The sequence below is a fragment of the Penicillium coprophilum genome, assembly GCF_028826855.1.
Source record: "Penicillium coprophilum strain IBT 35676 chromosome Unknown utg000004l_segment0_segment0, whole genome shotgun sequence".
NCBI classification, from domain to species: Eukaryota; Fungi; Ascomycota; class Eurotiomycetes; order Eurotiales; family Aspergillaceae; genus Penicillium; species Penicillium coprophilum.
In genome coordinates this window covers 5,332,958-5,359,455 of record NW_026622723.1, presented here as the reverse complement: position 1 = coordinate 5,359,455, position 26,498 = coordinate 5,332,958, and the positions used below count along the sequence as shown (strand labels likewise).

The following is a 26,498-nucleotide window of genomic DNA, read 5'->3' as shown; positions in this document are numbered from 1 at the left end:
TCATACCTTACAAATATATAAACGTGTCAATGAAGACCAAAGCCTGGCGGGGTCGTGAATAGTTCAAACAGATACGTATAATTAAACACAATGGAAACACTTTAATGTTCTAAATCGTTCGAATTAAAGCTCATGCCCATAATCTACAAGGACTTCATAGCCAAGGCTGGAACATATGCCGGGCGCACGGACTTCATGGAAAACCCTCAGGTGAAATCCATCGCAGCTTTATCTTTATCCCCACAGATCGACAAGGACATTCTGCATTGGTCTGCCACACCTCTATCACTCTATTGATGGCTAAATAACCAGTTTGACTCAAGGAGCCTATCTCCTGGACTTTATAGACCATCTGATTTGCACTGTTGGTCTCCCACAGCGGCTGCTTGGCCACTGCTACTGCTACTGGGCAAGCTGCTGTCCCCATGACGCGCATTCAATCACACGAATATAGCCGTCCTTTGTATCACACTCCTTCTCAAAATTCCTTCGGACAACCATCGGGCCTGCGCTCAGGGTTCAGCCCAGCTTCCCAGTCTGTGTCTGTGGTGGTGAGGAATCCACCTACGGCGACCGATAACACTTCCGAGAGCAGCGAAGAGACACATGGAGGAGTAGACCTGACCAGATGCGGTTCGAATGAAGGTGGCATCAAAGAAAGCGATCTATACTATGCGCCGATGCCAGTGGGGGTAGTTCAAACCAGCGATGGAGATGGGTCACGGTCGATATCGAGATCAACCACTAACAGAGGCACGAAGCGCAGCCACAATGCCGACGATGAGCTCGATGGAGACACCTCGCGGCAGCATAGACGTCTCACGACCAAAGAAGAAGTAGCGCTCTTCGAGATTTGCAACCAAAACGCAGACACCTTCGGCAGCCGCAGTAACCTGTGCAAATGGTGGATATCCATTGCGAACGAGTTCAAGCGTACCCACGAGGGCCGCTCATACTCGTGGCACTCGGTGCGACGCAAAGTTGAAATCGTAACGAGGCAGCGCATCAAGTTCCTCGAGGACCAGCGACAGCGGGGCTCGAACGCACCCGGCTCAACGGCCGAGGAGTTGATGAACCCACAATGGCTCGCTGCCGTCGATGCCTGGATTCCAACCTGGCAGCGGTGGGAAGAAGCCGAGAACCAGCGTATTGCAAAGCGGGACGAGATGAAGAAGCGTAGACAGCCGCAGCCCTGGCGCCAAAATTCCAAGAACGGAGACCAGGATCCATGGCAGAACCTGCCTGCATCATCTGCCACTAGCCCGACTGATGTCAATACCTCAATGATGGGTATGATGCATCACCCCGTGGTGAACACTGTCGATGATGCCACCTTGCCGGCTACTAGCCCTACGCCCTCGCCCTCAATGACTGGCCCTGTACCACCCACGCATTTCCTCGAACCACCATCCACCCCTCTCTCTACAGCTACCTCATTGAAGTTACCACCTGGCTTCGAAAATATGTTCTCAACCCCACAACTCACATCCCAAGTCGCACTTATCCCCGCCATATCCACACCGCCAGTTCCACAATCCGATGGCCGCATGGTCTCAGCCGTCCTCGAAACCCTGGGGAAACTGAACAAACACCTAGACGCCACATCGGGGGGTAGCATAGATGCGAGTGCCGCCTCACCCATGATCTCGGCTTTGGTACAAGCTGCCTCGGAATCCCCGGCTCTGACTTCTCCCCGGCAATCACAACTCCCGCCAGTACAGTCTGCATTCCAGCAACAGCCACAATTACCGCAAGGTCTCATTCACATTCAAATTGAAAAAATGAAGGAAGAGCTCCGGCAGGAGATGCAGGCCCAGTTTCGAGCTGAGCTGGAGCGAGAACGCATTGCGATGGAAGAAAAGCTGGATTCTGTGCAACGGACTCAAGACCTGATTCTTGAGATGTTGAGACAGGAGCCGGCTTGATGCAGATGAAGTCTTACTCCGGTACCTCTTCTCTAAGTATGGCTTGTGCTGTCTCGCTTCCTCTATTCTTGCTTGTACTTTTACTGTTGTTTTTTACTGTCTCTTTATTTCTGATATGATACCCATTATCGACCGTGAAGTCTTGAAATTTCTTGATATTCTTGATGGAGACATTGCAAGACTAATCCCTAAAATTTGATGCACTTAACTTGACAAGGACCCAGCCGATGGCAATTGCTCTCTACTCTAGAACAGAAAACAGGTAAACAAACATAAGAGAAAATAGTCATCGGGCTAAATTACAGATAAATGATAGAACGACCCAAGAGTGACTTCCTGGGCCTTCACACAACGATTAAAAGCTCTTCCATGATGCACAGAAATGCCTATAGGGCGAAACAATCTAGTAGTAGAAAGTCTCATCGACAGTACGACCACGCATCCACTTGGGCTCAGAGCCACGGACGTAGATGTCCTCGAAGAGGTTACGGGCAGTGTTCTCAGGGACGGGCATCTGCTCAGCCTCGGCGACCTCGGCGTCAACGTTGGCACGGGCGGTCTTGTCGAGACCCTTGAGCTCCTCCTCGGAGGTGACGCCCCACTCGAGCATCTTCTGCTTGAGGCCAGCGATGGGGTCGTTGGTGCTGCGCATGCGCTGAATCTCCTCACGGCTGCGGTAGGTGGTACCGGGGTCGGACATGGAGTGGCCACCGTAACGGTAGGTGACGTACTCTAGGACAAGGGGTCCGTTGCCGGAGATGGCGTAGTTCTTGCTGTACTGGACGGCAGCCTTGGTAGCCAAGACATCCATGCCGTTGACCTTTAGGCCGGGAATATACTGTCCACGCTTGTAGTACTCGGTCAGAGCGGAGGAGCGCGAAGCGGAGGTACCCATGCCGTACTTGTTGTCTAGAGGAAATATTGTTAGTACGTCCGTGGTTTTTCGAGGTTGTAAAGACTTGATATAGATCACTTACTCTCACAACCGAAAAGAACGGGAAGGTTCCACAGCTTGGCCATGTTGAAGGCCTCGAAGACCTGGCCCTGGTTGGAGGCACCGTCACCGTAAAGAACGATGGAAGTGTTGGGCTGTTCGTTGTACTGCTGGGCGAAGGCTAGACCGGCACCGACGGGCACCTGGGCACCGACGATACCATTACCACCGTAGAAGTTCTCGGCGAACATGTGCATGGAACCACCCTTGCCGTACGCGATACCCTCACGACGGCCGAGAAGCTCACCAATGATGGACTTGACGGTACCACCACGCATCATGGCGAAACCGTGGCAACGATAAGCGGTAATAATCTTGTCCATGCGGGTGATGGCGTGCTCAATTCCGACAGCGACGGCTTCCTGTCCGGTCGACAGATGGCAGAAACCCCGGATCTTCTTCTCCTTGTACAGGCGATCGGCGGCCATCTCCATACGTCTGCAAAATAGCAAACCGTCAGTAGGTAGTTTAAGTATCCGCTGCTGTTATTATCCTACCTCATCGCGACCATGTCGTAGTACATCTGCTTGAGCTCCTTCTTGGAGGTCTCGAGAGTGTACGGGGGTGGGTCGAGCTCGTAAGTCTCGAAGCTCTCATCGGAGAGACGGACAGTGAAGAGCTTTTCATCCTCCTATTACAGCGCAAACAAGAATCAGTAATTGAACCCCTGGAAACCTCCTGGTGAGGTTTTTCTGTTTTCCGGATAGGGCTCAACAAACCTGCGGCACTGGGCTCTCGACGTTGGCGGAAGCGGCGTCGGTGGTGACAGTGCGACGGGCAATAGGAGTGAAGGCCTGGCGCCTCAAAGGCGCAGCCTGACGGACCGCAGCACGGAAGAGCATTTTGCAAGGGAATTGGAGATGGTACGTTGAAGATGATAAGCACCTTTTTCCGTCCCAACAACTCTCTCAATTTTGCCGTCTTAGTCAGCTTCCAGATCGGGCCCGCCCGGTGAGGGAACTCAGGCCGGTTCCGATACGCTTGAAACTACCTCTTGGATATTGTTTCTGTTACATTTGCTTTGGATATTTCCCAAACCTGGCAATTGACTCCATTGATCCATTGGAGATACCGAAATGGACAATATCAACTGAGAATTGGCATCGCTGTTAATTTTATAGAGTATTGGGGACTCTATTGCTGGTTGCGATCTCCGATCCAATCCCAACGGTTCGCTGCGCCTCTACATAACATGGCAACTTCCAACCTTTGGTGCTAGGAAAATCGTATCTTGTAAGAAAATTAACTGTCTCTTCAATATCTTGAAGTATTCAATTGAATCATTCATGTCGACTTGTGGCAAGATCGGTAAATCAATACAGCCTTTGTCCAGCAGAATATACCATACAAGGCTGGGATAGATCAGAGATTGAATGGGAAGCACACCCACAAATTAACTCGATATATGGTCGTTATTGCATTGCCGGTCAATAGAGCAGAGTCTTGGGTAATTAGACTTGTATGTAGCAACATCCGAAGTGTGTTTGCTTTGACCATGAGGCAGAAGCAGGTCACCCCAAAACGGATATCCAAACTGACCTCAGGATTATTGAGAGGAATAACTATCAAGAGACTCAAATGGCAAAGGGATCTTTTTGGTAATTCTTTTGAGCAACTCCAGGATCTTCAATACTAGGCGAATAAGACCACAAGAGGACGAAATATTGATTTTATTGACTTTATTGACAGTCCAATGGAAGCACAATTTGCTCTTGGTACCGTGTGTCGCCCATCAATCCTCATTATTTAAAAAGTTGCCTTTTCTTTCCATCGCCATCTTCTTCTCTTCATCAGCTTTTGAACGGCCTGACCAAGGTATCGTTATTCCACATCTCTATCCAAAGATACGAATCAAAGGCACGAATCTAATGCACCATCAAGCAGTGCTAATCTCGACATGGCGGAATCTACTGCCACAGCGAGCTTTACCACAGGTCCCCCCGCAGGTCCTCCTCTTGGCCCTGCATCGGAACCTTTGATTGTGTTCGTTGCTCGTGGCGCTCCACCTCGCATGTACGATGACCTCGACCAGCTAAAGTACTATCTTCGTCCCGCCCTGCTAGAGCTCCAAGAACATTTTGAGCGCAAGTATGGAAAGCTAGAGAATCGACCCTACTGCTACTGCCCATTGATTCATAAATCCACAACCCCCTTGGATCCCGATTGCGACTCGATGAAGTCCATGACCGACATACTCTTGTATGGCCGAACTTATGCCCGCGACATCATCTTTGTGTTGGCCCATTGGGACTCCATTACTAGTGACACGTTGAGCTTTGCCAAAATCTTCAAAGAATTTACAGATGTCAAGGTGACTATTCGTGTATTTGGCACGCTTTCAGCTGACCACAATCGCGAATTCCATGGATTCGACGCCCACAGAGTTGGCGCTCACTATCAGGGCTTAATCAGGCCGGAAGAGGACTTTGTTATTGACGATGCACTGCGTTTTGTGGTGAGACTCGAAGAAACCCGCACAGTCAGGATTGGAGTGGAGGAGTCGGTCGGCCTGATGGTGCGATTGACAGGCCGCTCCGAGGCAGAGATGTATGACAGAGTACTGTGGATACTCTGACGCAGGGGAGTGAACCGAGAAAGTTGGTTGGGTATGTATGGAGATGCGAGGAAATCTCACGATGGGCGTATCCCCTCCATGGATTGAGACATGTCATTTCTATGCCTAAGTTTTCTTTTGTCCGAGGGTTGAAGCTCCAAATGTATCCTACCCCAGCTTTGACATGGCCTTGAGTGGCTGAACAAGCCTTGAGCTCAGCTTTTCTCTCGAATCGATAGTTATCTAACAACGAAACATTCGATACATTCACCTAGTTACATCTGAATGATTACTTCAATCATTGTGTAGTGTAGAGATGGATCTTTTTTGCCCTGCACGCCTCTCGTGTAATCACTAAAGCCAATTATACGAACCGTGAAGCAATTCGTCGGGCACGATCCCTGAATGCTGCTAGAACCAGCCCATTTGAAACAAATTTAACATTGAACGAGCTCGTTGGGCCTTATCAGAACACCACCATTTTACACGACTGTACCGCAGAAAGTCGACATCGTCCATTTACTACAAGGTAGTAGGTAAAATAAAACCGCATATGTCCTCGGATATTATGATTCCGAATTGAATGACAGCTTCAGATCAAGCGAACCTAGAAGTACGTATATCAAGATTATCGCCCGTATGAGATCAACCAATAGCTATGACTTTCTTGACTACATCTAAGCACATTACAAATGCATCGCTATATAAATTTACAGACCAGCTGTTAATGAAGACATGGTGCTCTGTCTAAGATCACCTCATATGTGCTAGACTATGAGACTATCTTACACGACTCTGCCTACTGACCAATCAGACATCTCTACACCAAGCGTCAGTGCGCTATTGTGCCAATCAGTGAACACAATCTATTGTGTACAACATGATAAGCTGTGCTTATAGGCGAGCCAACCAAAGGATACGAAACATTTATATATATATATGTATATACAGTATAGTATGGACTCGACACAGCACAGTGGATCAAAACCGTTGAGCATAGGCAAGAACAGATACGTACATACCGGCTTGAGACCTATCATAAGGAAGTACCATAAGAAAATACGTGTCAAATATACCAACATACAATGCCCCGTAATCCCTGAACAATAGATATATCCAAAATTTCCCTATGAAAGTACAAAAGTGATGGATCTTAGAAACGCTGGAGGCCAGCCATGATCACTGGGTCAGAGTGGGTAGTTGTATAAGCTATTCAGGCGCTTCTCCATCGGTTCGCATATTGGGGGGGGGTTTATCCATGATTAATATCAGTTTATAGAGTACCTACGGGGTACTCCGTAGGTTACCACTTGTTTGAAATGGTCACGATCTTGAGCCTCATAGATAATAGACCTGAAACACCGAGTTGATTCAGCTAAGATGGTCGTAATGCGGTGAGACTCCCAGGGGTCCGGGCAGAAGGAAACTAGCTCAGTTCTGCTTGGTTTCGTGGTAGACGAGAACTGTTTCAGGGGTGTTTCAGGGGTCATCCTGGTTTAGAACCCACTTTGTGTGCGGTCTGATGTGTGTGCGAGGGTGTATGAAGGGATATTTCAAAGGATTTGAACAATCCACTTTCAGAGCCAATCTGTGTTGTGTGCCCTGCACTATAATCCTGGGGTATTACGAAGCTGATGTCGGAGCTTACTACATTAACAACACGGAATATACTGAACTTCGATCCATATTTCAAGGTCTCGAGTCTGTTATGCAGCCAGAGATCATCGGGCCTTGGGATCAGCCCGGCCAATGAGACCTGCATGTAAATGCCCGTGATTAGAAACCAAAGGATTAAAGGGTTACATTCCCGATTCTAGGAGGTATGTATGAAGTAGGATAATGCTGCATTGTATATTGTAGATATCATCGTGAACCTGTCACTTCTAGGTTGCAACGAGTCACTCTGAAACACTGGTTGACGATGTACTCTGCCATTGTAGAATCGAAATAAAAGGATCAACACGCTCAAACGAGTTAGACTGTGTTTACGTAATTCCGCTCTGCAAACTTTCAACGGAGATGATCATACTAAGTGATGTATATATGCTTGAGTCACATACAATATATATTTGGATTGTATGAAGTACAGAATTGGGCCGAAACTTGAAGCTGAAAGCAACGACAGATAAAGCCGTATATATTATAGCATTGCGGAAGAATACCCAGATATGTTATTTTACGGTCTATGCCAAGGCAGCTGGCCACCGAGCTGTCAGGAAGGGTTGCCACATGTGGGTGTCTCCATATGCCGAGACTTGACAGCTCCGGGGACGAGTAGAAATTTGATACCAGTCAACACCGATCTTGTCGATTGACTGTGGTCTCGATTAACCTGCATGGTAATTCTCCGACGCACGATTGATATGCAGGTCAGGGGTGTACAGCATACATAGTTTGCGATAGGTCCAATATCAAAAACCCCACCTCGAAAGGGGCATTGTCAATCCTCATCTTCCAGCCAACATTCTGTCGACATGAACTTCCGAGACAATGGAGCAGTTCAAGCGAGCACATATATTTTACAACCCTCCCTCCAAAGAAACCTAGGAGTATGTCGATCATAGCGTAAACGGCATTCGCATCCACCTCGGCAACGGCACGGTATGGTCCATAAACCGGGAGCTATAGTCAATGATGTGCAAAGAAATTTCTCCTAGCTTGGCCTCCCCTATTTCCAGGGCCGATGGTCAAGCGCTAATGAATAGTACGAATGCGATACGCCGGTGTCGAATGCAGCTGCGACGGAGATCAGGATTCCAAGCGAGGGCTAATTGGACCAATTAGGCCTTGTTTCCCCCTTTAATTGGCCCAATTGCGGGCGACGGGGAGCTGTCTTTCAGGTTGGCATAAAATCTCCGTTGGAGAAGCGATCGTCAAAAGCCGCAGAAGTGCGTCTAGATGCTCCGTAACCCGTTTACCAATTTTATCCCTATTCGGATGTCGATCAAATATAGCAGGGATTAATAGACTTGGGGGCTTGGACTTGGAGCTGGGGTAATTTCTGTGCAGAGAAACTGCGTCATTGCAGAAAGATTGTAGAAAACCGAAAAAAAAAGTCCCGAGTTTCTTTGGAGCCCAAAAGTGACAGGGGGGAACCCGTTGGAGGATCGACAAACAAATTTGCCACAGTTCCCAAGAGCGTGGTCCTTAGCCAATATCGAGTGGGTATAGGGTAAATGAGCCGCTAGATCCCGTGACTTTCCAATTGGAAATTACGTTCCTCCGATCCGAAGTACAGATCTTTGGAACATCTAGAGTAATTTTGGATTTGCCGAATACCTAGTGTACCTAGTGTACCTAGGCATCTTGTTTAAGTTCGGAAATATTTATAACTTGAAATCTTGAAAGTAATATGGAAGAGTTCGAATTGATCCGGGTTGAAATCCAAAGGTGATCGAATTATGATTTTAAGTGCTCCCGTACTCCATCGAGGACTCCATAGTAAATTAACCCGATTTCAGGATCAGATCCCTTTGATTGTAAGCCGATCGGATATGCAAAGTGATTGAACCGAGGTATTGGGTATGTGAAGTAATTCTGTTCCATACCATTGACTGTACTTCTTACATCTCTATTTAATCGATATATCTATATATCGTATATCAATATATCAATATATACGTACAGAAGTGAGAAAAAAGAGCAAAATCCCGATTCAGGGGATCTCCACCTCCATATCCATGGTCCAAAGTGGAAACTATTGTATTTTTTTCTTTTCTTTTTTGGGCTTTTCTTATTTAGTTCCCATGTGTTTCTTCTCGGCGTTTACCCCCTATGCATCTCCATCTTTTTCAACTATACTCCGTACATTTCTCTCTTATTGATATCCTTAATATTCTTTTTTTTATATTTATTTATCTATTTTATTTTTTTGATTAGTTTGGGATTAGTTTATTTTGGGTCTTTGGTCTTTGTTTTTATTTTTTTTTTTTTTTTTACCCCCACCTCTTTGTTTCCCTTTGAGTCGATGTGGAAACGTTCACCTAGATCGGAGGACTCTGGGAACGACTCAACTCACCATCTATCTGAGCTGGGTTTCCTAGGTCGATCCAAAAAGTCCAAAAGTAAGTGTCGCTGGTAATTTTCGGATCTGAGACCTATTGTGGCCTGTTCTAGATGGGAGAGTCTAAACTCTCCCCTGAATGTTGTTTGAAGCGTTGTTTGAGACCTTTCTCTCCCTCTTTTATTCACATCTTTAATACTTGAGCTTCTGCAAAATAGCTTTAACCTGCTATTAGCCTTGAAGATTGCTAACCAGGGATCTGGGACGTACAGAATTTCAATCACAGCCAGAACCGTCCTCTCGTTCCCCTCTCCGTTCATTGCGTTCATTCACCCGAGGTGTAATAGACCGACCTAGCAGCAGTGTTTCCAACCAGACCGATATCACCCGGCCAAGAGCACCCTCGACGGTATCTGGATCGTATCATTCTGCTTACCCTGAACCCGCTGGTCAACCTGCGCATTCAAATCGCTCACGAGCATCATTTAATTCAAGATCGGGACGAACCATCGGCCCAATGGAGGTAGATCGCACCCACACACGGAGGGAAAGGACGTTTGTAGGGAGCGAATGTGCGGTTTGCGAGGAGCCCTTGGAACATACCTTACGTGGCGAGCGAGTCCTGCAGCTTGCGTGCTCCCATGTCTCGCACGAGGCCTGTTTCTATGAATTTTTGCGGGAATGCGATGGACAATACTGCCCGACCTGCAATGCGCCCTTGGCCTTGGACACAAGTCGCGGTGGAAATGTCCTGGATATCGGTATGTCCCTCGTGCGGGGGTTAAGAGGGGCCAGACGGCTAATGAGATCTTTCCCCAGAGAAAATCAGTAACATCGTTCGTTCAGTGACGTCGCATGATGCCGCTACAGTACGCAGTGGCTTGTCAACATCTACTCCCTGGGAGCAGATCTCGAGTCGACGACCACCGAGTGATTCCGGCAGCCGCTACACCTCGGGGACCCGAGAGCAACCACCTTACACCCCTTCAACAAGGGAGGCATCTTACAACCCTTCAGCAAAAGAACCATCTTACAACCCCTCGAGAGATCCATCTTACAATCGGCGGGATAGCCGTGATACCAGCAGCCATCGTGAGCGCGTAGAGCGATTGACGGTGGGCTCCAACCCTCGTCAACCCCACTCCCGGAACGGCAGCGCGGCTGGTTCATCGGGTGAATACAATGAAGGCCAGCACACTAGCACTGGGCGACGCCATGATTACGATGTCCAAGCTATGGAATCAGACCTCAGTCCTCGCCCCGGAGTCGCCAAGAATCCCATTCCCGCGCCGATGGTCACCGTTCGAAGCGAGTTTCCGACTATGAATCGATCCCGCCAACAGCAGACCCTCACATGTCTTATTACTGTCGAGGTGCCTGATTCCAATTGGCGTCCCGATTTGGATGATCTACGACACACGCCTTCGGGACAGTCGCAGCCGGATGGGCCATACGCGGGACGATTTGGTGGTGGACAAGATGCTCGATCGATTCAGTATGAGCCAACGGAGAATCTGGAAGAAGTGGCCGAGGAATTGCGCAACAGGGTTGATAACTGGCATGGCCTTGAGTTCCAACGGTTTGGCAAGCTGCGTCTCCACGGACATATGCGCGTGGGCAAGGATCGGGATTCCTGGCAGGAGTTGGAATGCTATCTCTTCGGAGAGATGTTGATCTGTGTCAAGGAAAAAAAATCGGCCGACCCGAACCAATTCGACGCGACTGGGCGACGCAAGCCTGCTCGTTGCAGCCTCAAGGGGTCGATCTTGATAAAAAAGCATTTAAAGTCTATCGAGGCGTCGCCAGATGAACCGATTCTTTCCTTGAACCTTTCTGTTACCGAGCTGCCCTGTTTCTATCTTCACTTCCGGAACCGCAACCAGCTTGATACGTGGCGTCGGTCTTTGATCGATCTGCACCCAGAGGCCATTTCACGTCAAAATGACTACGATTACGACAACTCGGGGGCGGAGGAGGATGACTACCGTGGTAGCCGTGGAATTCAACGACAGGCTTCTGTCAATTCATCGTACGGTGCAGGGAAATCTATCAATACCGCCATTACCGACTACACCAACCCCGATGCAGAATTCCCTTCCATCAACACAGTTCATATCCCTCTCGATCTTGTCGTGGTCATTCCAGTATCCTCATCTATGCAAGGGTTGAAGATTACTCTCCTGCGCGATGCCCTCAAATTCCTTGTGCACAATCTGGGCCCTCGGGACCGGATGGGCCTGGTGACTTTTGGCTCAAGTGGTGGAGGTGTGCCCCTGGTGGGTATGACCACCAAGTCCTGGGCCGGATGGTCCAAGATCCTCGAATCGATCCGGCCAGTTGGCCAAAAGAGTCTCCGTGCGGACGTGGTTGAAGGTGCCAATGTCGCTATGGATCTTCTGATGCAGCGTAAATTTAACAACCCTGTCTCCACAATCCTTCTAATCAGTGACTCCTCGATCTCCGACCCTGAAAGCGTGGATTTCGTGGTCTCCCGCGCGGAGGCTGCCAAGGTCAGCATCCACTCGTTTGGACTTGGATTGACCCACAAGCCCGATACCATGATCGAGTTATCTACCCGTACTAAAGGGTCTTACTCCTATGTGAAGGATTGGATGATGTTGCGAGAATGTGTCGCTGGATGCCTGGGCGCGCTGCAGACAACCTCTCACCAAAACGTCAAGTTGAAGCTTCGCCTACCTGAAGGATCGCCCGCCAAGTTTGTCAAGATCAGCGGCGCTCTTCACACCACAAAGCGTGCAACTGGCAAAGATGCCGAAGCCGCACTGGGCGATCTCCGATTCGGTGACAAGCGCGACGTGCTGGTTCAACTTGTCATCCAACCCGACAATGCTACGCAGGACAACATGCCGCAAGATCCGTGGGAGAGCCTGGTCTCCGGATTGGAGGCTCTCGGCGGCGGCTCTGATGGTGACGAATCACGAGTCTTGAGTGTTGAGGAGGTTCCATTGATCCAGGCTGATCTAACTTACGGCGACCTGCTCCGTGATGGCCATCTCACCCACTCTCCCCGCCCTTCACTCCTAGCCATTACCATGCTGCCAATTAACCCTCGGGCCAAGGGCCAGCGATCCTCGACCCCTCCAATTCCTCCTCACCCCTCGATCGTGCAGCGCCGCATGGAGCTACTCACTTCTGACATGCTGACCCGTGCTCTCACCTTGGTTTCTCGAGGTCAGCATGATCGCGCGATGCATCTCCTCAACGAAACCCGCAGCATCCTCAAAGGCCTGGGCAAGGGTGGCCTACCACCTTTGCCTCCGGGTGCCTCTCGGTCCGACAGCGATGCCGACAGCCGTGGTGACACCCCAGTCTCGGCCTCCTCTCCTAAATCATCTACCTTTGGTGGAACACATTCATCCGCATCCGACACCAATACCATCACACCGCCCTCTGCGGTTGATGCTCAGACGATGCTTGCCCTGAATGCAGATCTGGAAGCGGCCCTGGAGTGGATCAACCATCCGGCAGTCTTTGGGCGGGATTCACGCAAGGCGGTGCTACAAAGCATTGGCGTAATCTCCTCGCAGCGCGCCTACACTTTCCGCACTCCTTCCGAAGCCCATTGGGCTCAACGTGTCTCCGGTGTGCGTCGGTTGACGGAACGATCCCAAGACTGGCGTGAGACTGGCGACGATGCTTTGACCGAGGAGTAGGGAGTCAGCTCTCAACTCTCTCAACTCGGCATGTGTTCTTATCCCTCTTATTTTTGACTTTCGAAACGCTTTACATTGTCTCCCATTCCCGACTTGCACATACTGAGTCGACGTGTTATTTCTTGTTTTTCATTTCCCTTTTGCAGATTTCTTTTGCCATCCCTATGATACCACTTTGTTCCCATGACTACGCAACATGATACCAGGGGCTTTGTTATTGATATGTTTCCGCTCCAGTTGGATTTATGCCGTATTTGGACATAACATCTCTGTTTCTATGTAATTGCTCTGGCGGTCTCGGCTATGGTGCGCGGGTGGGATGGGGTTCTGTTGTTTTTTTTTTTACTTAAACATATGATGATTTACCGGACTTGCCTTTATTTTTCTATACATCCAGCGTTGCATAGTTTATCTGAATCCATTAGTTGCCTTGAAGTAGAAACACATACCTTGTCAAACACATTTTTCTTTTTCTTTACTTCCTGCCCACCGGGGCAAAACATCCAAGGTCAGTCAACTTGGGAGCCCGGCTATGTTTGTACTGTGAGAATCTGTGATGCACGGAGGAACAGTCACATATGTACTCCGTACTCCCGAGATCTTGACTTAATTCAAACAAGAAGAACGGATACCCTCACAAGCGGTAGAGTGGGGATTTTGGAGACATGACGTTGCTCTTGGGCCGAATGTCACGATGGGGCATGTGGCTTATCGCCGGCTCAGATCTTCAACTTGCAACTTCCCCGGGGAGGTCTGGTTCCACCTGGAACATTGCAAATTCGTCAACTCTTTTCTTGACATTTATGTACCTCAATCTAGAGAGCTAGACAGCTCCCAACAGCTCTCGATCATGCTCCGTCAATCTATTACGCGCGCTTCCCACGTATGCGCATCCGCATACCCTTTCTTATCGCCGAAACCACCCACCTATCCAAAGGCCGTCTCATTAGCAACCCAGACCTCGCGCTCATACAATACCTCAGGGCCTCAGTCCTTCACTCATTGGGCTGAATTTCCGTCCTATCAAATCGCACGACTACGACAGACCCGACCCCAATCACAACCCTCATTTCACAGACCTTCCCCAAATAATCGGCGTACTTTCTTCTCAAGCCACCGATCCCCCCTACCAACAAAGGCAAAACCAGTACAATCGATTCCGAGGAAGCGCACGCCGACCTATTGTCTACCGCTTAGTGCAAAATGCTAAACCGCATCACTTTGTTGCGATTGGCGTGGGTATATCTGGACTTTACCTATACAACACCGAGATAGTGGAGATGACCGGCCGACGACGGTTCAACTGTGTCTCTCATCACCAGGAGCTCAAAATGGGCGAAGAGAGTTATCGTGAGGTCCTCATTACCGAGCGTGGTAAGGTTCTGCCCTATAACCATCCTCTTACTCGCATGGTAGATGATGTGCTGCAACGCTTGGTCCCGCAGGCGCCTATTGAAGGCGCTGATTGGAAGGTTCATGTTATTAAGGATGATGAAACGGTTAACGCTTTTGTTCTTCCCGGGTAGGTTTTGGTTTGTGGTCATGGATGTTTGGGATCTATGGTTATCGACATCGCTGACATCGTTTTGCTTCGTCTAGGGGAAAGGTCTTTGTCTACACGGGCATCTTACCAATTTGCAAAGACGAGGACGGTCTGGCTGCTGTGCTAGGACATGAGATTGCTCATGTTGTGGCTCATCACCCTGCAGAGCGTATGAGCACCAGTTTCATTACGCTAGGAGCTGTATTCGCTATCTCTTTCTTGTTTGATGTCTCCGGGCAGTTCTCTTCGTTTCTTTTGAATCTTATGTATAGCTTGCCGAACTCGCGGACGCAAGAGGTATGGTTGGCGTTTTGCTTTTACTATATGGTCACTTGGCTAATTGTTACGTACAGGCCGAAGCAGACAAGATCGGGCTCAGTATGAACTTTTGAAGTTTAGGATCAAAATGCGATTATGTTGCTAACGATTGTGACCAGTGATGATGTCTAAAGCCTGTTTTAATCCCAAGGCCGCCGTCAAGCTGTAAGTCCATCTGACAACGTGCGTTCGCGTCTTGAGCTTTGCTGATGACTGCTAGATGGGCTCGCATGTATGAGCAGGAGAAAGAGGCTCCTCCGCAGTTTATGTCCACCCACCCATCGGTAGGCTTGGAGAAGACTTATAGAGAGGCAATGACTAACCTGGAGTAGAGTTACAATCGAATGGAAGCTATCCAAGGATGGTATGATCATTCCCCAGCGTTGACTTGGTTGTTACTAATTCATCTAAATAGGCTAGACAAGGCCGAGGCAATCTATGATGAGGCTGGGTGCAGCTCTATCAAAGGATACAGTAAGAGCTTTAATCCTATTTTATCTATAGCAATTTGCTAACTTCTTCAGTGCCTGGTTTCCAGAATGCTTATAATTCGCATGTCGCATATTTGAGGTGACCAACAGAGCATTCAAGTCCATAGTGCATTGATGGTAACTGTATAGTAGAATTAGCCAATGTATTGATAGACACTAAAGCATTTCCTATTAGATCAAAACATAAAAACAAACGAGAGCAAATGTAGAAGAAGGACTAGAGATTGTAATGTCGCTGATCTATAGTGAACGCCAAGCAACTGGCGGGCTCCCCCTCGTGCAAACCGAGCAAACCCACCACCGTAGCTCCAAAAATTGCCTGGCACAACAGCTTCATCCACTCCCTCACATTCAACCCATTTGATATCAGTCGCATATCTCTCAGACGCGACCTAATATCATGTCCCTATCAATTCCCGGTCCATCCCAGGCGGGGCTCTTCAAGCCCGGGTACCAGAGGTGAGTTCGAAAAGTCGGGAAGCCCGAAAACCCACCGCAATAGGGACCTCCTTATCTGGCGCCCCTCCAAGACGAAGCGAAGCAATTGACTGATCTGTGTTTACCGCTGTATAGCCACGACGCCGAAGATGGAGCCGTTATCCGTAACATTGAAGCCTGCCAGGCTATCTCGGGCACCGTCCAGACCTCCCTGGGCCCCTATGGCCGCAACAAGATCGTCATCAACCACCTGCAAAAGATGATTCTGACCTCCGACGCGGCTACAATTCTCCGTGAGTTGGATGTCGTTCACCCCGCTGCTAAGCTGCTTGTTATGGCGAGTCAGCAGCAGGATGCGGAGATGGGCGATGGTACCAACTTGGTTATTGTGTTGGCCGGTGAATTGTTGAAGAAGGCAGAGGAGCTGATCCGCATGGGTCTCAAGACGAGTGATATTGTTTCCGGATACGAGAAGGCTCAGAACTTTGCCCTGTCTGTTCTAGAGGGTATGTTTCCCCCTCCCATGATCAATTTGTCGATATACAAATGAGGGAATGTTTCTAATTTCCTATAGAGCTCGAGGTCGACAGACTCCAGGATATGCGATCGGCAACAGAATTGAGCAAGGCTCTCCGCACAGTGGTGGCCTCTAAGCAGTCCGGCACGGAGGAGACCTTGGCTGCGTTGGTTGCGGAGGCGGTTTTGGCTGTGTTGCCCAAGAACCCCCTTAACTTCAACGTCGACAACGTGCGAGTCGTTAAAATTATGGGTGGTAGCTTGGAACAGTCGAAGGTGGTGAAGGGTATGGTCTTCCCCCGGGAGCCCGATGGAATTATCAAGAAGGCCAGCAGGGCCAAGGTCGGCGTTTTCAGCTGCCCTATCGATATCAGCCAGACCGAGACCAAGGGCACAGTCCTCCTGAAGAACGCCCAGGAGATGATGGACTTCACTGCGGGTGAGGAGGATCGTCTGGAGACTGCCATTAAGGAGCTCTACGACTCCGGTCTCCGTGTGGTCGTTGCCGGTTCCACCGTTGGCGACTTGGCAATGCACTACCTCAACCGTTTCAATATCCTCGTCATTAAGATTTTGTCCAAGTTCGAGCTCCGTCGCTTGTGCCGTGTTGTCGGCGCCACACCTTTGGCTCGCCTGGGTGCCCCCATGCCCGATGAGATGGGCCAGATCGACATTGTCGAGACAACCGAGATTGGCGGTGACCGAGTGACCGTCTTCCGCCAGGAGGACGCCAACGCTATCACCCGCACAGCAACCATTGTCCTGCGCGGTGCCACTCAAAATCACCTGGAGGACGTCGAGCGTGCCATCGATGACGGCGTCAACGTCGTCAAGGCCATCACCAAGGACCCCCGCCTTGTCCCCGGTGCCGGTGCCACTGAGATCCAGCTCGTTGAGCGCATCTCCAACTTCGCCGACCGAACCCCCGGCCTGCCCCAGTACGCCATCCGCAAGTTCGCCGAGGCCTTCGAAGTCGTTCCCCGCACACTCGCCGAGTCTGCCGGTCTCGATGCCACCGAGGTTCTCTCGCGTCTGTACACCGCACACCACCGCACTACTGCTGTTGGCGAGTCATCTTCCGAAGAGGATGAGGAGGAGGGCAGCTCGTCTGAAGAGGAGGAGCCATACTGGACTACAGGTGTGGACCTTGAGATTGGCGACTCCGACGGCACCCTGGACACTACCGAGGAGGGTATCCTAGATCTTATGGCCACGAAGATGTCTGCGATCCGCCTGGCCAGTGAGTCTGCCCGGACGGTGCTGAGCGTCGACCAGATCATTGTCTCGAGACAGGCGGGAGGTCCCAAGCCACCGCAGGGTGGAGGTGATTGGGACCAGGACTAAATTCTTTTAAAAAAAAAAGGAGCAATGAGGGTCTGGATGCTATTTGATAATATGAGGCCTGATAGATCTTCGTACGATGATATGCTTTTTGAGAACATTGTAAATTGGACTACCTTTCTCTTCCAGTACTTTCTTCTTTGGTTCCTTCGAGTATGCATATTACGAGTATCTTTTGCATCGAAGAATCTCCTAAGGGATGTTAGAATACAATTAATCATACCTTGGGTGCTGTGGGCCGTGTTTGCCTGATAGATAGGATTAATGTGCCTGAGGCGTGACAGGTCACGTGCCACTCCCAGATTTTCCTCAAGTGTTTCCTTTCGGTCTTGATATCAACGAGCCGCGATTCCAATCCCCACCACTTTCCTCTGAATTCCCTTCCTCTCGAGCTTCCCGCCTCTTTCTCGCCTTCGCCATGTCCTTTTCCACCCAGGCCGCAGCCCGCTGCGCTAGACAGCTCTCCGGCTCTGTCCGCCCGTCCTCCCTGCGCATCGCGACCTCCGCTACATACCTCACAGCCCGTCGCACACCCAGCAGCCGGCGATGCGAATCCACCCAGGCAGCCCCTGCGGCTGCTACCAACCCCAAGATCTCCCAGATTGTCGACCAGATCAGCACATTGACGCTGCTCGAGACTGCCGACCTGGTGTCTAGCTTGAAGGTGGGTTTGACAATATACACACATAATTGATGGGTTGCCGAACAGGACATACGTTTTTGCATTACTTCTCTCTCTGCATCGTCACTCTATCCAATTGAGGTATTTTATACGAACTATAGCTAATCAAAACGTTCACACAGACCCGCCTGAACATCCCCGACCTTCCCGTTGGCGGCTTCGCTATGGCCGCCGGTGGTGCCCCCGGTGCGGCGGCCCCCGTTGAGGAGGAAGAGGCTGCCCCCGCCGCAGCCGAGAAGACGCTCTTCAATCTGAAGCTCGAGTCTTTCGAGCCTACCTCCAAGCCCAAGGTCATCAAGGAGATCAAGACCATGCTCGGCCTGTCGCTCGTGGACAGCAAGAAGTTCGTCGAGTCCGCACCCAAGATTCTGAAGGAGTCTGTGCCCAAGGAGGAGGCAGAGAAGCTTATCGAGACATTCAAGGCGCTCGGTGCTAAGGCGACTATGGAGTAAAAGCTGTTTATTGTTTAAGCACGGGAAGGGGATAGATTGGGAAGAGAGTCAGGGAAGATGTTGTCGTTTTGGTCTTTTCCTCTCTTTTTTTTCTCTTCGGTTTCTTGCTTTTGAGAGATCTTGTTGAGCATTTATTGTGTTTGGCCTGGCAGATCAAGGCAAAATGTACATTATACGCATTGTATTCTGGGGCCGTCTGGTACAGAGGGCTCGTTTGGTTAATTGATGCATTTAGCATATCGATGCTCTTGTATTTCGGTGAAAATCTGTAAATATTTTGAAATCCTGCTGTATAGGCAAGCTATTGGTATATCTCAATGTCGGAGCGGCTTCGCGGTGAAATTCCCGATCTCCAAACTTCAACCAGAGAAAACCTACCCACCTCACCAACCTCGACCATTTCCCATCCGCACTATTTCCAATGGCGAGACCATTGATTTCTCCGTTACAATGGCGTCAATTACATCAAGCTCTTTTCCCTAAAGCATATGCCTCGGGCCACGGCGCGCAAGCTTGCACCGCTCGAGCTGTCACCAATAGCAACACAACCACATTGAAACGGCCCTTTCACACCACGCCAACTCGATCGGCTATCAGGCCTTCTCGTAAGGCACCATCTGTTCGGAAACAACTGAGGAACGATGATGTCTTCGAAGGCCCAGGTGGATTGAAATTGGATCGTGACGGGTTTTGGAATGCCTATTGCGGTGCACATGTTGAACCAACAATGGTGGAGTTTAAGCAATTTACGCGCCAATTGTATGAGCGCTTTACTCACGTTATGCCGCCGGGTGTCAACATGGCGACGTTCGCGTCCGTGGGTGAACAGTTGATTAGGCTATCGCACTCGCAGGGCCCTTCCGCAAGTCTTGTTCGGAGTATCTCAATAGGTAAATTCAAATTCTGGGTGAAAGGCTACGGATTTAACTACGCGATATTAACCATGCAATTTGCCATAGATGTTGACGCCGTTTATCGAATCGCAATCATTCTCGGAGAACTTCAAACGGGCCGCTACATCTATCAATGGGCATTGACCAGCTGCGCAAAAGCAAATTCGCGCCGAGCCCTGGTCGACCTCGTGAGCCGGTACATGCAGACGAAAAATGTAGACATTTACCGGGACAACGAGTACATAGCACGGGTCAGAGACTTGGCTCTCAAAGATGAATTCCCTCATGCAATTATGTTATATGCTAAGCTGCTCATCTGGCGTGGTGAAAACGCACAAGCCGCCCGACTTCTGGAGCAGAAGATTTTACCATACCTGCAACCCACTAGGATACGCCCTCCCCACTGGGAGGATATAATGTTAGTGGATAAGTTTGATTCGCCCTGGCGGATGTACGCTGTTGCCGTTGAGAAGGAACGAGGTCTTGAGGGTATCCAGAGTGCCACACGCCGAGCCGCCCTGGAGTTCCACGACCCGGTTGCCATGACTGACTACGCTGTCACCGTGCTGGAAACGGAGGCTCTCGATAAGTACGAGACGTACGAGGCCTTCATGGCCGCCGCTGCGTTGGCGGGACACAGTCCAGCCTGCTTTTACCTTGCGAATTACTACTACCGTATCTCTCAAGGCGAATTCACCACCGAGGCCGAGAGAAACGCCAAACAGAGGGAAGAGGCCCATGCCTCGCGCGAGACCTGGCTGAGACCCTTCGAGCCTATAACGAATTGGGTTTATACGGTGTTCAACCAACCCATGGATCGCAAGACATATCGCATGCTCGCGATGGACTGGTACGAGCTTGCTTTTGATAAGGGAAACAATGAGGCTGGGTATATCCTGGCCATGCTCTTCCGCGAGGATGGCGATATGGAGAAGAGCCGTGAGGTTTACAATCTTACTGCCAAAAGAGGCCTTCCAACCTCGTTGTCGAAGAAAAGTCTGGTGGAAATGAAGGATAAGTGGGAAGACCGGACATTCAATCCTGGTTTGCCTCCTAAGCTCTTGAGGATTACTTGAAAGTAATTCCAAGCTGTTGTATGTATATCTGTCCTGCACATGGTTTTTTGCCTGTATACCGCTATGTGTTATAACAATGTATCATTTTGTGGCCATGATACCCTTCTATATAGTTCCCGCTCCCAAGCATTCGTGTCTCATCTTGCCTCATATTCCACGCCGAACTGACAAATAAAAAAAGAAAGCAAAAGATCAAAACTGTCGTTATGATTGACGAACATCATCAAACGCTATGCCTGTTTCATCCCCAATTCCTAGTCTTCCTTTCCTCCTGCCAACCCCGAGAAATTCACAGACTCCAAACCAACCAAGATATTCGAAGGATGATAATATCAACACAACGGAAGAGAAGAGAATCCTCTCGCAAAACTACAAAACCCTCAATCATCGTCTCTTCTTCCCCTTTCCCTTCCCGTGCCCCCTCGTCTTCAACTCCACAAACCCAAGCTCCTTCAACCCCTCTGCAAGAATTGACGAATCCCTCATCCCAGGAAAATCCTTCGCAGGATACACACGGAACGGATTAGACCACGCCTCCGCAAGAATCGGCATCGACTGGCCCGTATCCTCAACAGAGCCCCAATTCATCAATCGGAACTGGAGCCTGTATAGCCCCGCCGAGCGGATTGAAAGGTCTGCGAAGATGAAAAAGGTAGCTGGTTGGTGGAGTCGCGAGGCGGCGTGGTTGCAGACGTTCTGCGGAGGGTTGGAGAGGTTGGGATCGGTGGAGGATGGGTGTGCGGGCGCGGAGTTGGGGTCTGGGTCGGCGTCGACGTAAAAGGGGGACATGAAGGCTTTACCAGATAGTAAAGGGGTTGAGAAGTTGTCGTCTGTGCGGGCGATGCCGTCTGTTTCTCTTTCTCTATCGCGATGCCGGTCCCGGTCTTTATTTTGATCGCGCTCGCGCTCGCGCTCATGCGCATGTGTGTCTGTGGGTTCGGCCCATGGTAAAGAGGGCGAGACGGGGAATAGTAGACAGCCCACCGTGAAGCGGGGATCTTGGAGGAGATCCCGGTCTTCTTGTGAACTGGAGTCGAAGTCGGTCAGGAGGATCTGCACAATTGGGGGGCGGATCGACGGGGCGACGGTCTCTGTCGCCTGCGCCGCAGGCGCGTGCGGCGATGGGTTGTTGTCGGATATGTAGATGGTATCTCGATTGTGTGGATGGTCGTCTGGGTGGTGGAGGGGGTGATTCTGGCTCCGGTTCATGGTGGAGGAGTTTGTCGAAGCCGTGTGGCATTCGGTATTTCGCGGTTCGGGATGGTTTCGGGTCTTGATGAGTGCTGGCTAAGATAGGGTTGAATGCGTGGGCAGCGCTTTTATCTGACCAGACGGGACTGGGCATGGCTGTGGAACTGCTGCTATGTCTATATGGGATTTGGTCAGAATATGGGGGTGAATATCTCCCTGCATTGTGTAACCTAGGACAGATGTGACATGAGAGGGATTGTGTTCTGAAATCTCAAGCCAAATACATTGCATCAGGATGGGCCACTGACAGATCGAGGTGGTTCAACAGAAACGAAAAGAGAGGGACTTTACTGGGACTCCACGTCGTATGTCCAGCTCCGGTGACTGTCATAGTCCCGGGCATGGTTCGACGTTGGGTATCTCTCTTCGTATGGGTGACGGGCATCAGCACCGGGATAAGATCGCAGCGGGAGCGCTTGCGGCACCGGTTGTGTATTCATGTAGGCATTGTCGGAGGCGAGCATATATCGGGGATCCGTGCTTCTGTCCGGAAGAACCAAGGCGGGAATCCTCGAAGCAAGGGGTGCTCCGAGCATAGGTCGCTCATAACCCGTCTGGGGTACCTGTCGAGGCTCATGTCGGTACGGATATGGCATGGGTATCGGGCCGTGATGTTGAGTGCGGGGGACCGAATCGATACATGGCCATTCCGGGGAATTCCCACGTTGCTGGAGTGGTCTCGACATCTCGGAGACTTGCGTTATGTTTCAGCCTCGGGTCAGATGAGACATTGAATACCCAGAAGATAGTCACAAGTAGAATTTATAGATCGGTTGGGAATGGGAAAGAGCCAAAACACAATGCATATCCGGTGAAGATATCTGATCATCATGTGAAGTCAAGATCTCATCACACGATATAACTAGTTCTACTTCACAGATGTCAATTTGGCTAATCGGGAAGGGGAAAAAAAAAGGAAAAAGAAAATAGGAATCCAAATCCCAAAATTCAAACCGATTGCTTTTGAAAATAAGAAGACAAGGAAGTGGGAATGGCATCAATATGTTTTTTTTTTTTTCAGAGTATCCACTGAGATGAGCTGGGGAACGGGCCGAGCGGGTTTTGCGAGAATCCAAGTGGATTCGGTGGGCATTCGAAAGACGGTCAGTGGAAGTTGCGGTGGAACTGAAGTTGCGAGAGTCCAGGTCGTGGACCTATCGGGAGCCAAAATACAAATGTCGCCTTTTTGCGAACTGCCCATGATCTCGTACAAGTGGCTGGAGTGTGGCGTATTGGCCATTCTCTAGATATCTACATCTCTCTAGAAGTCCAATTCAAATGCAATCTGGGATCAGCTATGGATATCTCTGCCATTGAGTCTAGGCGTGAATAACTCGATAGATCATGCTGAACCGGGATCTGGCTATGGATGTATTTGGAGTTTCAGCAGATTTGCCCGGTGGAATATGTTGGAAGACTGAAAACTCCCAAGGGGATTGGGAATTGTTCCAGTGGGGCCGTTGAAGCTCTCGACACCGGCAGATTTAGGGAACTCGGAATCGCCTGACTATCGCGAATTCTCAACTTTCAACAGACGCAGATCATGACCTCATTGCAATCCTTAAACTGGAATGATATATGTTATAGACCCCAGAAATCCGTATGCACCAGAAATGTGACTACGTAGTTCGTTGTAGATCCTCATTTCATCGTGATTGCCTCCTTGAGAGCCGTGCGGATCTGCAACTGCATGTTGCAGTGCGATTCATATCACCACGTGTTGATCGTACAACCGGCGTGGAGAGGTTCCTAGGGAGCGACAAGAATCCTTGGCTAAGACCCTAAAGGCTTCAATATGGGCCCCCCCCCACCGTTATCGGTGATCCCGATGGCAAATGGCGTGGGTGGCTTGATTCTTGGAAGTGAAATCACTCGATGATATACTGTGTTGTAGAGAACACCGAGGCAAGCCGAGTTGTGATCGGTATCCTCGTCGACCTGTCTTGGGAACTGCTAAAATCGGGTCATTGGTAGACCTAGGTCGATGGGGCCACATTGGATTCAAGGCAAAATGACAGAATACCATCAAAAGTCCGCATGGTTTGAAAATTGAGTAATACTGGAGAGGAAACAGCATCCGAAAAGGATAAGACCGGTGACTACAACATTGTGGGAGATTTAAATTGTACCGAAGTGTATCACCGCACACCCTATATTAACATCCATGATTCATCTCTCCAAGTGTCATTGTTCACAATTGTCATTCTTCATGATTTCAGGTGTGTTCTACCCTGTAGGAAAGTCATTCAATACTCTAGATCTGCACTGGGATCCACATCGAGATAGTACGGTCCCCAGCAATTTCGAGAGTGAGGCCGTATACCACTAGGATATATTGTTCGCTCGTCATTGGCTGGAATCGTGAGATGCATCAAGGCACCCAGAGGACCATCTGAAGGCGCAGGTCCACAATCAATGACTCCGGTGTTCTGCCCGACATAAAGCCCGAGGAGCTGCCCGAAATGACGATCCCAGACCACAATATATCCGGATGGTTGCCATGGTTGGTCCGGACCATACCGCATATCCATGCAGCCGAGTTGCATCAAATGTAAGTTGTTGATCCCCATTTGAGGAACTCCATGAATGATCAAACGAGCTCGGATAAGGCCTAGGGTAGATGGCGTCATAGGCTCAGAGAAATCACGCAGCGCCGGAATCTGGGAGTCAGAAAATTCGATCGGTGAGTGTGCCGGCACCCATCGGAGCTCGAGCAATTCGAAATTCGACCGAAATTCGTTCAGCCTTGCCGGGTTGTAATCGAGCCAAGGGACAATATTCTGAGGCTGTCCGTCGAAGTCATTCAACAGATCTGTGATCCTGCTCAGTGAAGCCGGAGATTTAGAGCAGCCATGAACGCAAAGCTCAGCGTACAGTTGTCCATGATCAGACCCAATGGGGTTGTTACCGATTTCGGGCGACGTATGGTCCTCGAATGCTGCCCAGTTTGTATCTAACGGGTCTAAGGCAATACTGAGATGACGCTGACTCTCAGGGCTCCATTGAACACCCATCCTTTGCTCTATGTCATCAAGGCAAACTTGAAGTAGCTCCAGGTAGTCCTCTCCTCTTACTAGGTCAGGTAGTGCCTCGCCCACAATAGAATCACCAAGGAGGAATTGAAGATTCGGGAACTTGGCAATGAATGGCAAGTTATCACCACAATGTTGAGAGATATCTTCCAACCATCTCGCTGCTGTTTGGGATCTAGCATTTTGGACCAGAGCCAGCACTACCTGATAGGCAGCGATGCAGCTGTGATAGATTTCAGGCTGAATGTTCTTCAAGAAATGACTCCAGCACATGTGAAGCACCTCATAATTCTCAGTCCTAGCCAGTAGGCACATATATTCCTGGGCCTTGGTTCTGAAATCAAATCGTTTGCCAATTTGATCAGCGGATTGCGTCCAGAACAAGATATCATGCAAACTGTGATGTCGGGACATGAGTTCTCCCTCTCCTGTGATCTTAGAAAGAATGGGATCCAGGTCGTAGTATGGATCCTCAAAGGCTTTGCAATCAATTGCCTCAGAGCAATATTGGACTATCTGCAGACTATCCTCGAGACCTAGGGCTGGAAAGCCCATGTGGTGGTAGTCATTCAAAAAGTGCTTCAGGTATGACGTTGAAAGATCAAGAGATGCAAAATATAATGCTGTAGAATATATACCAGGCTTGATGGGAAGTTGGAGACGCTTCAGTCTTGTACACAAGTCACTGAGCACCGATAGGATTTCTGCGGATGTATTTTTCCGTTGACAGTTTTGCAGGGCGTTATTTAGCAGCAAACAATCTTGATCCTGCAAAAGCTCCGCTCCATGTTTATCATTGACATATCTCTCAATTAAGCTCCGCAAGGATGAGACATCGGTCATCTTACTATTGACACCCTCCAATAGCTCTTGGTTCCGCGAGGTAAGCCCTCTGAGGGAGGCCCACAACGGGGGAGGTGGAGTATTAAAGTTCCATTGCGGAACAAAAAGTTCACGGAGATACCCAGACAAGGCCTCATTAGCATTTGAGTCATGGACTGGCTCAGTTGAATCCCTCAAAGCAAATCGAAGCAGTTCAGATGGTGATGGGTCACGGGCTAGTAGTTTCAGATCTGCGGGATAGATGCTGCGCACCAATTGCTGTGTCAACACATTTCCAGTTGTAAACCGTCGTCTTGGTTGCTGCAAAAGCAACCGAGTGTGCGGTCGTACCATGACTTGGGACTAGAGTAGAGCTGATCTGGAAGATGTGGAGAAGATAAACACGGGCCGATAAGGGGGCTAAGTCTGGGGTTTGACTGGCAGAACAAGGGCGGTAGGGGAGGCGGTATTGGACCGCATTCGCGCTTTTATC

General features: G+C 49.7%; 11 protein-coding genes across 11 annotated transcripts; 7 read left to right on the top strand and 4 right to left on the bottom strand.

Annotated features, from left to right (window-relative positions):
- Positions 1–425: 425 nt before the first annotated feature.
- Positions 426–1,925, top strand: N7500_006469 (uncharacterized protein; the record flags this gene model as incomplete). Its single annotated transcript, XM_056677613.1, has 1 exon — positions 426–1,925. The coding sequence occupies one exon, from the start codon at positions 426–428 to the stop codon at positions 1,923–1,925; it is 1,500 nt and encodes a 499-aa protein (XP_056532613.1).
- A 403-nt stretch (positions 1,926–2,328) lies between these two features.
- Positions 2,329–3,761, bottom strand: N7500_006468 (pyruvate dehydrogenase (acetyl-transferring) subunit E1 alpha; the record flags this gene model as incomplete). The annotated part of the gene is made up of 4 exons (XM_056677612.1): positions 2,329–2,834; positions 2,903–3,357; positions 3,417–3,550; positions 3,639–3,761. 4 exons carry the CDS (start codon positions 3,759–3,761, stop codon positions 2,329–2,331), a joined length of 1,218 nt encoding a protein of 405 aa, XP_056532612.1.
- Positions 3,762–4,816: 1,055 nt separating this feature from the next.
- Positions 4,817–5,494, top strand: N7500_006467 (uncharacterized protein; the record flags this gene model as incomplete). The annotated part of the gene is made up of 1 exon (XM_056677611.1): positions 4,817–5,494. The coding sequence occupies one exon, from the start codon at positions 4,817–4,819 to the stop codon at positions 5,492–5,494; it is 678 nt and encodes a 225-aa protein (XP_056532611.1).
- Positions 5,495–9,440: 3,946 nt separating this feature from the next.
- On the top strand, positions 9,441–13,150 carry N7500_006466 (vWFA and PH domain-containing RING finger protein; the record flags this gene model as incomplete). Its single annotated transcript, XM_056677610.1, has 3 exons — positions 9,441–9,537; positions 9,767–10,237; positions 10,296–13,150. The coding sequence occupies 3 exons, from the start codon at positions 9,441–9,443 to the stop codon at positions 13,148–13,150; spliced, it is 3,423 nt and encodes a 1,140-aa protein (XP_056532610.1).
- An 850-nt stretch (positions 13,151–14,000) lies between these two features.
- On the top strand, positions 14,001–15,585 carry N7500_006465 (M48 family metallopeptidase; the record flags this gene model as incomplete). The annotated part of the gene is made up of 9 exons (XM_056677609.1): positions 14,001–14,033; positions 14,134–14,672; positions 14,750–14,990; positions 15,047–15,071; positions 15,131–15,176; positions 15,232–15,295; positions 15,344–15,375; positions 15,427–15,485; positions 15,536–15,585. 9 exons carry the CDS (start codon positions 14,001–14,003, stop codon positions 15,583–15,585), a joined length of 1,089 nt encoding a protein of 362 aa, XP_056532609.1.
- Positions 15,586–15,902: 317 nt separating this feature from the next.
- N7500_006464 (chaperonin-containing T-complex subunit CCT8) lies at positions 15,903–17,800 on the top strand (the record flags this gene model as incomplete). The annotated part of the gene is made up of 3 exons (XM_056677608.1): positions 15,903–15,961; positions 16,076–16,446; positions 16,515–17,800. The coding sequence occupies 3 exons, from the start codon at positions 15,903–15,905 to the stop codon at positions 17,798–17,800; spliced, it is 1,716 nt and encodes a 571-aa protein (XP_056532608.1).
- Positions 17,801–18,215: 415 nt separating this feature from the next.
- N7500_006463 (mitochondrial 54S ribosomal protein bL12m) lies at positions 18,216–18,931 on the top strand (the record flags this gene model as incomplete). Its single annotated transcript, XM_056677607.1, has 2 exons — positions 18,216–18,461; positions 18,602–18,931. 2 exons carry the CDS (start codon positions 18,216–18,218, stop codon positions 18,929–18,931), a joined length of 576 nt encoding a protein of 191 aa, XP_056532607.1.
- A 421-nt stretch (positions 18,932–19,352) lies between these two features.
- Positions 19,353–20,900, top strand: N7500_006462 (uncharacterized protein; the record flags this gene model as incomplete). The annotated part of the gene is made up of 1 exon (XM_056677606.1): positions 19,353–20,900. One exon carries the CDS (start codon positions 19,353–19,355, stop codon positions 20,898–20,900), a length of 1,548 nt encoding a protein of 515 aa, XP_056532606.1.
- A 384-nt stretch (positions 20,901–21,284) lies between these two features.
- Positions 21,285–22,109, bottom strand: N7500_006461 (velvet factor family protein; the record flags this gene model as incomplete). The annotated part of the gene is made up of 1 exon (XM_056677605.1): positions 21,285–22,109. One exon carries the CDS (start codon positions 22,107–22,109, stop codon positions 21,285–21,287), a length of 825 nt encoding a protein of 274 aa, XP_056532605.1.
- Positions 22,110–22,438: 329 nt separating this feature from the next.
- On the bottom strand, positions 22,439–22,837 carry N7500_006460 (uncharacterized protein; the record flags this gene model as incomplete). The annotated part of the gene is made up of 1 exon (XM_056677604.1): positions 22,439–22,837. One exon carries the CDS (start codon positions 22,835–22,837, stop codon positions 22,439–22,441), a length of 399 nt encoding a protein of 132 aa, XP_056532604.1.
- Positions 22,838–24,397: 1,560 nt separating this feature from the next.
- Positions 24,398–26,359, bottom strand: N7500_006459 (uncharacterized protein; the record flags this gene model as incomplete). The annotated part of the gene is made up of 1 exon (XM_056677603.1): positions 24,398–26,359. One exon carries the CDS (start codon positions 26,357–26,359, stop codon positions 24,398–24,400), a length of 1,962 nt encoding a protein of 653 aa, XP_056532603.1.
- Positions 26,360–26,498: the final 139 nt, after the last annotated feature.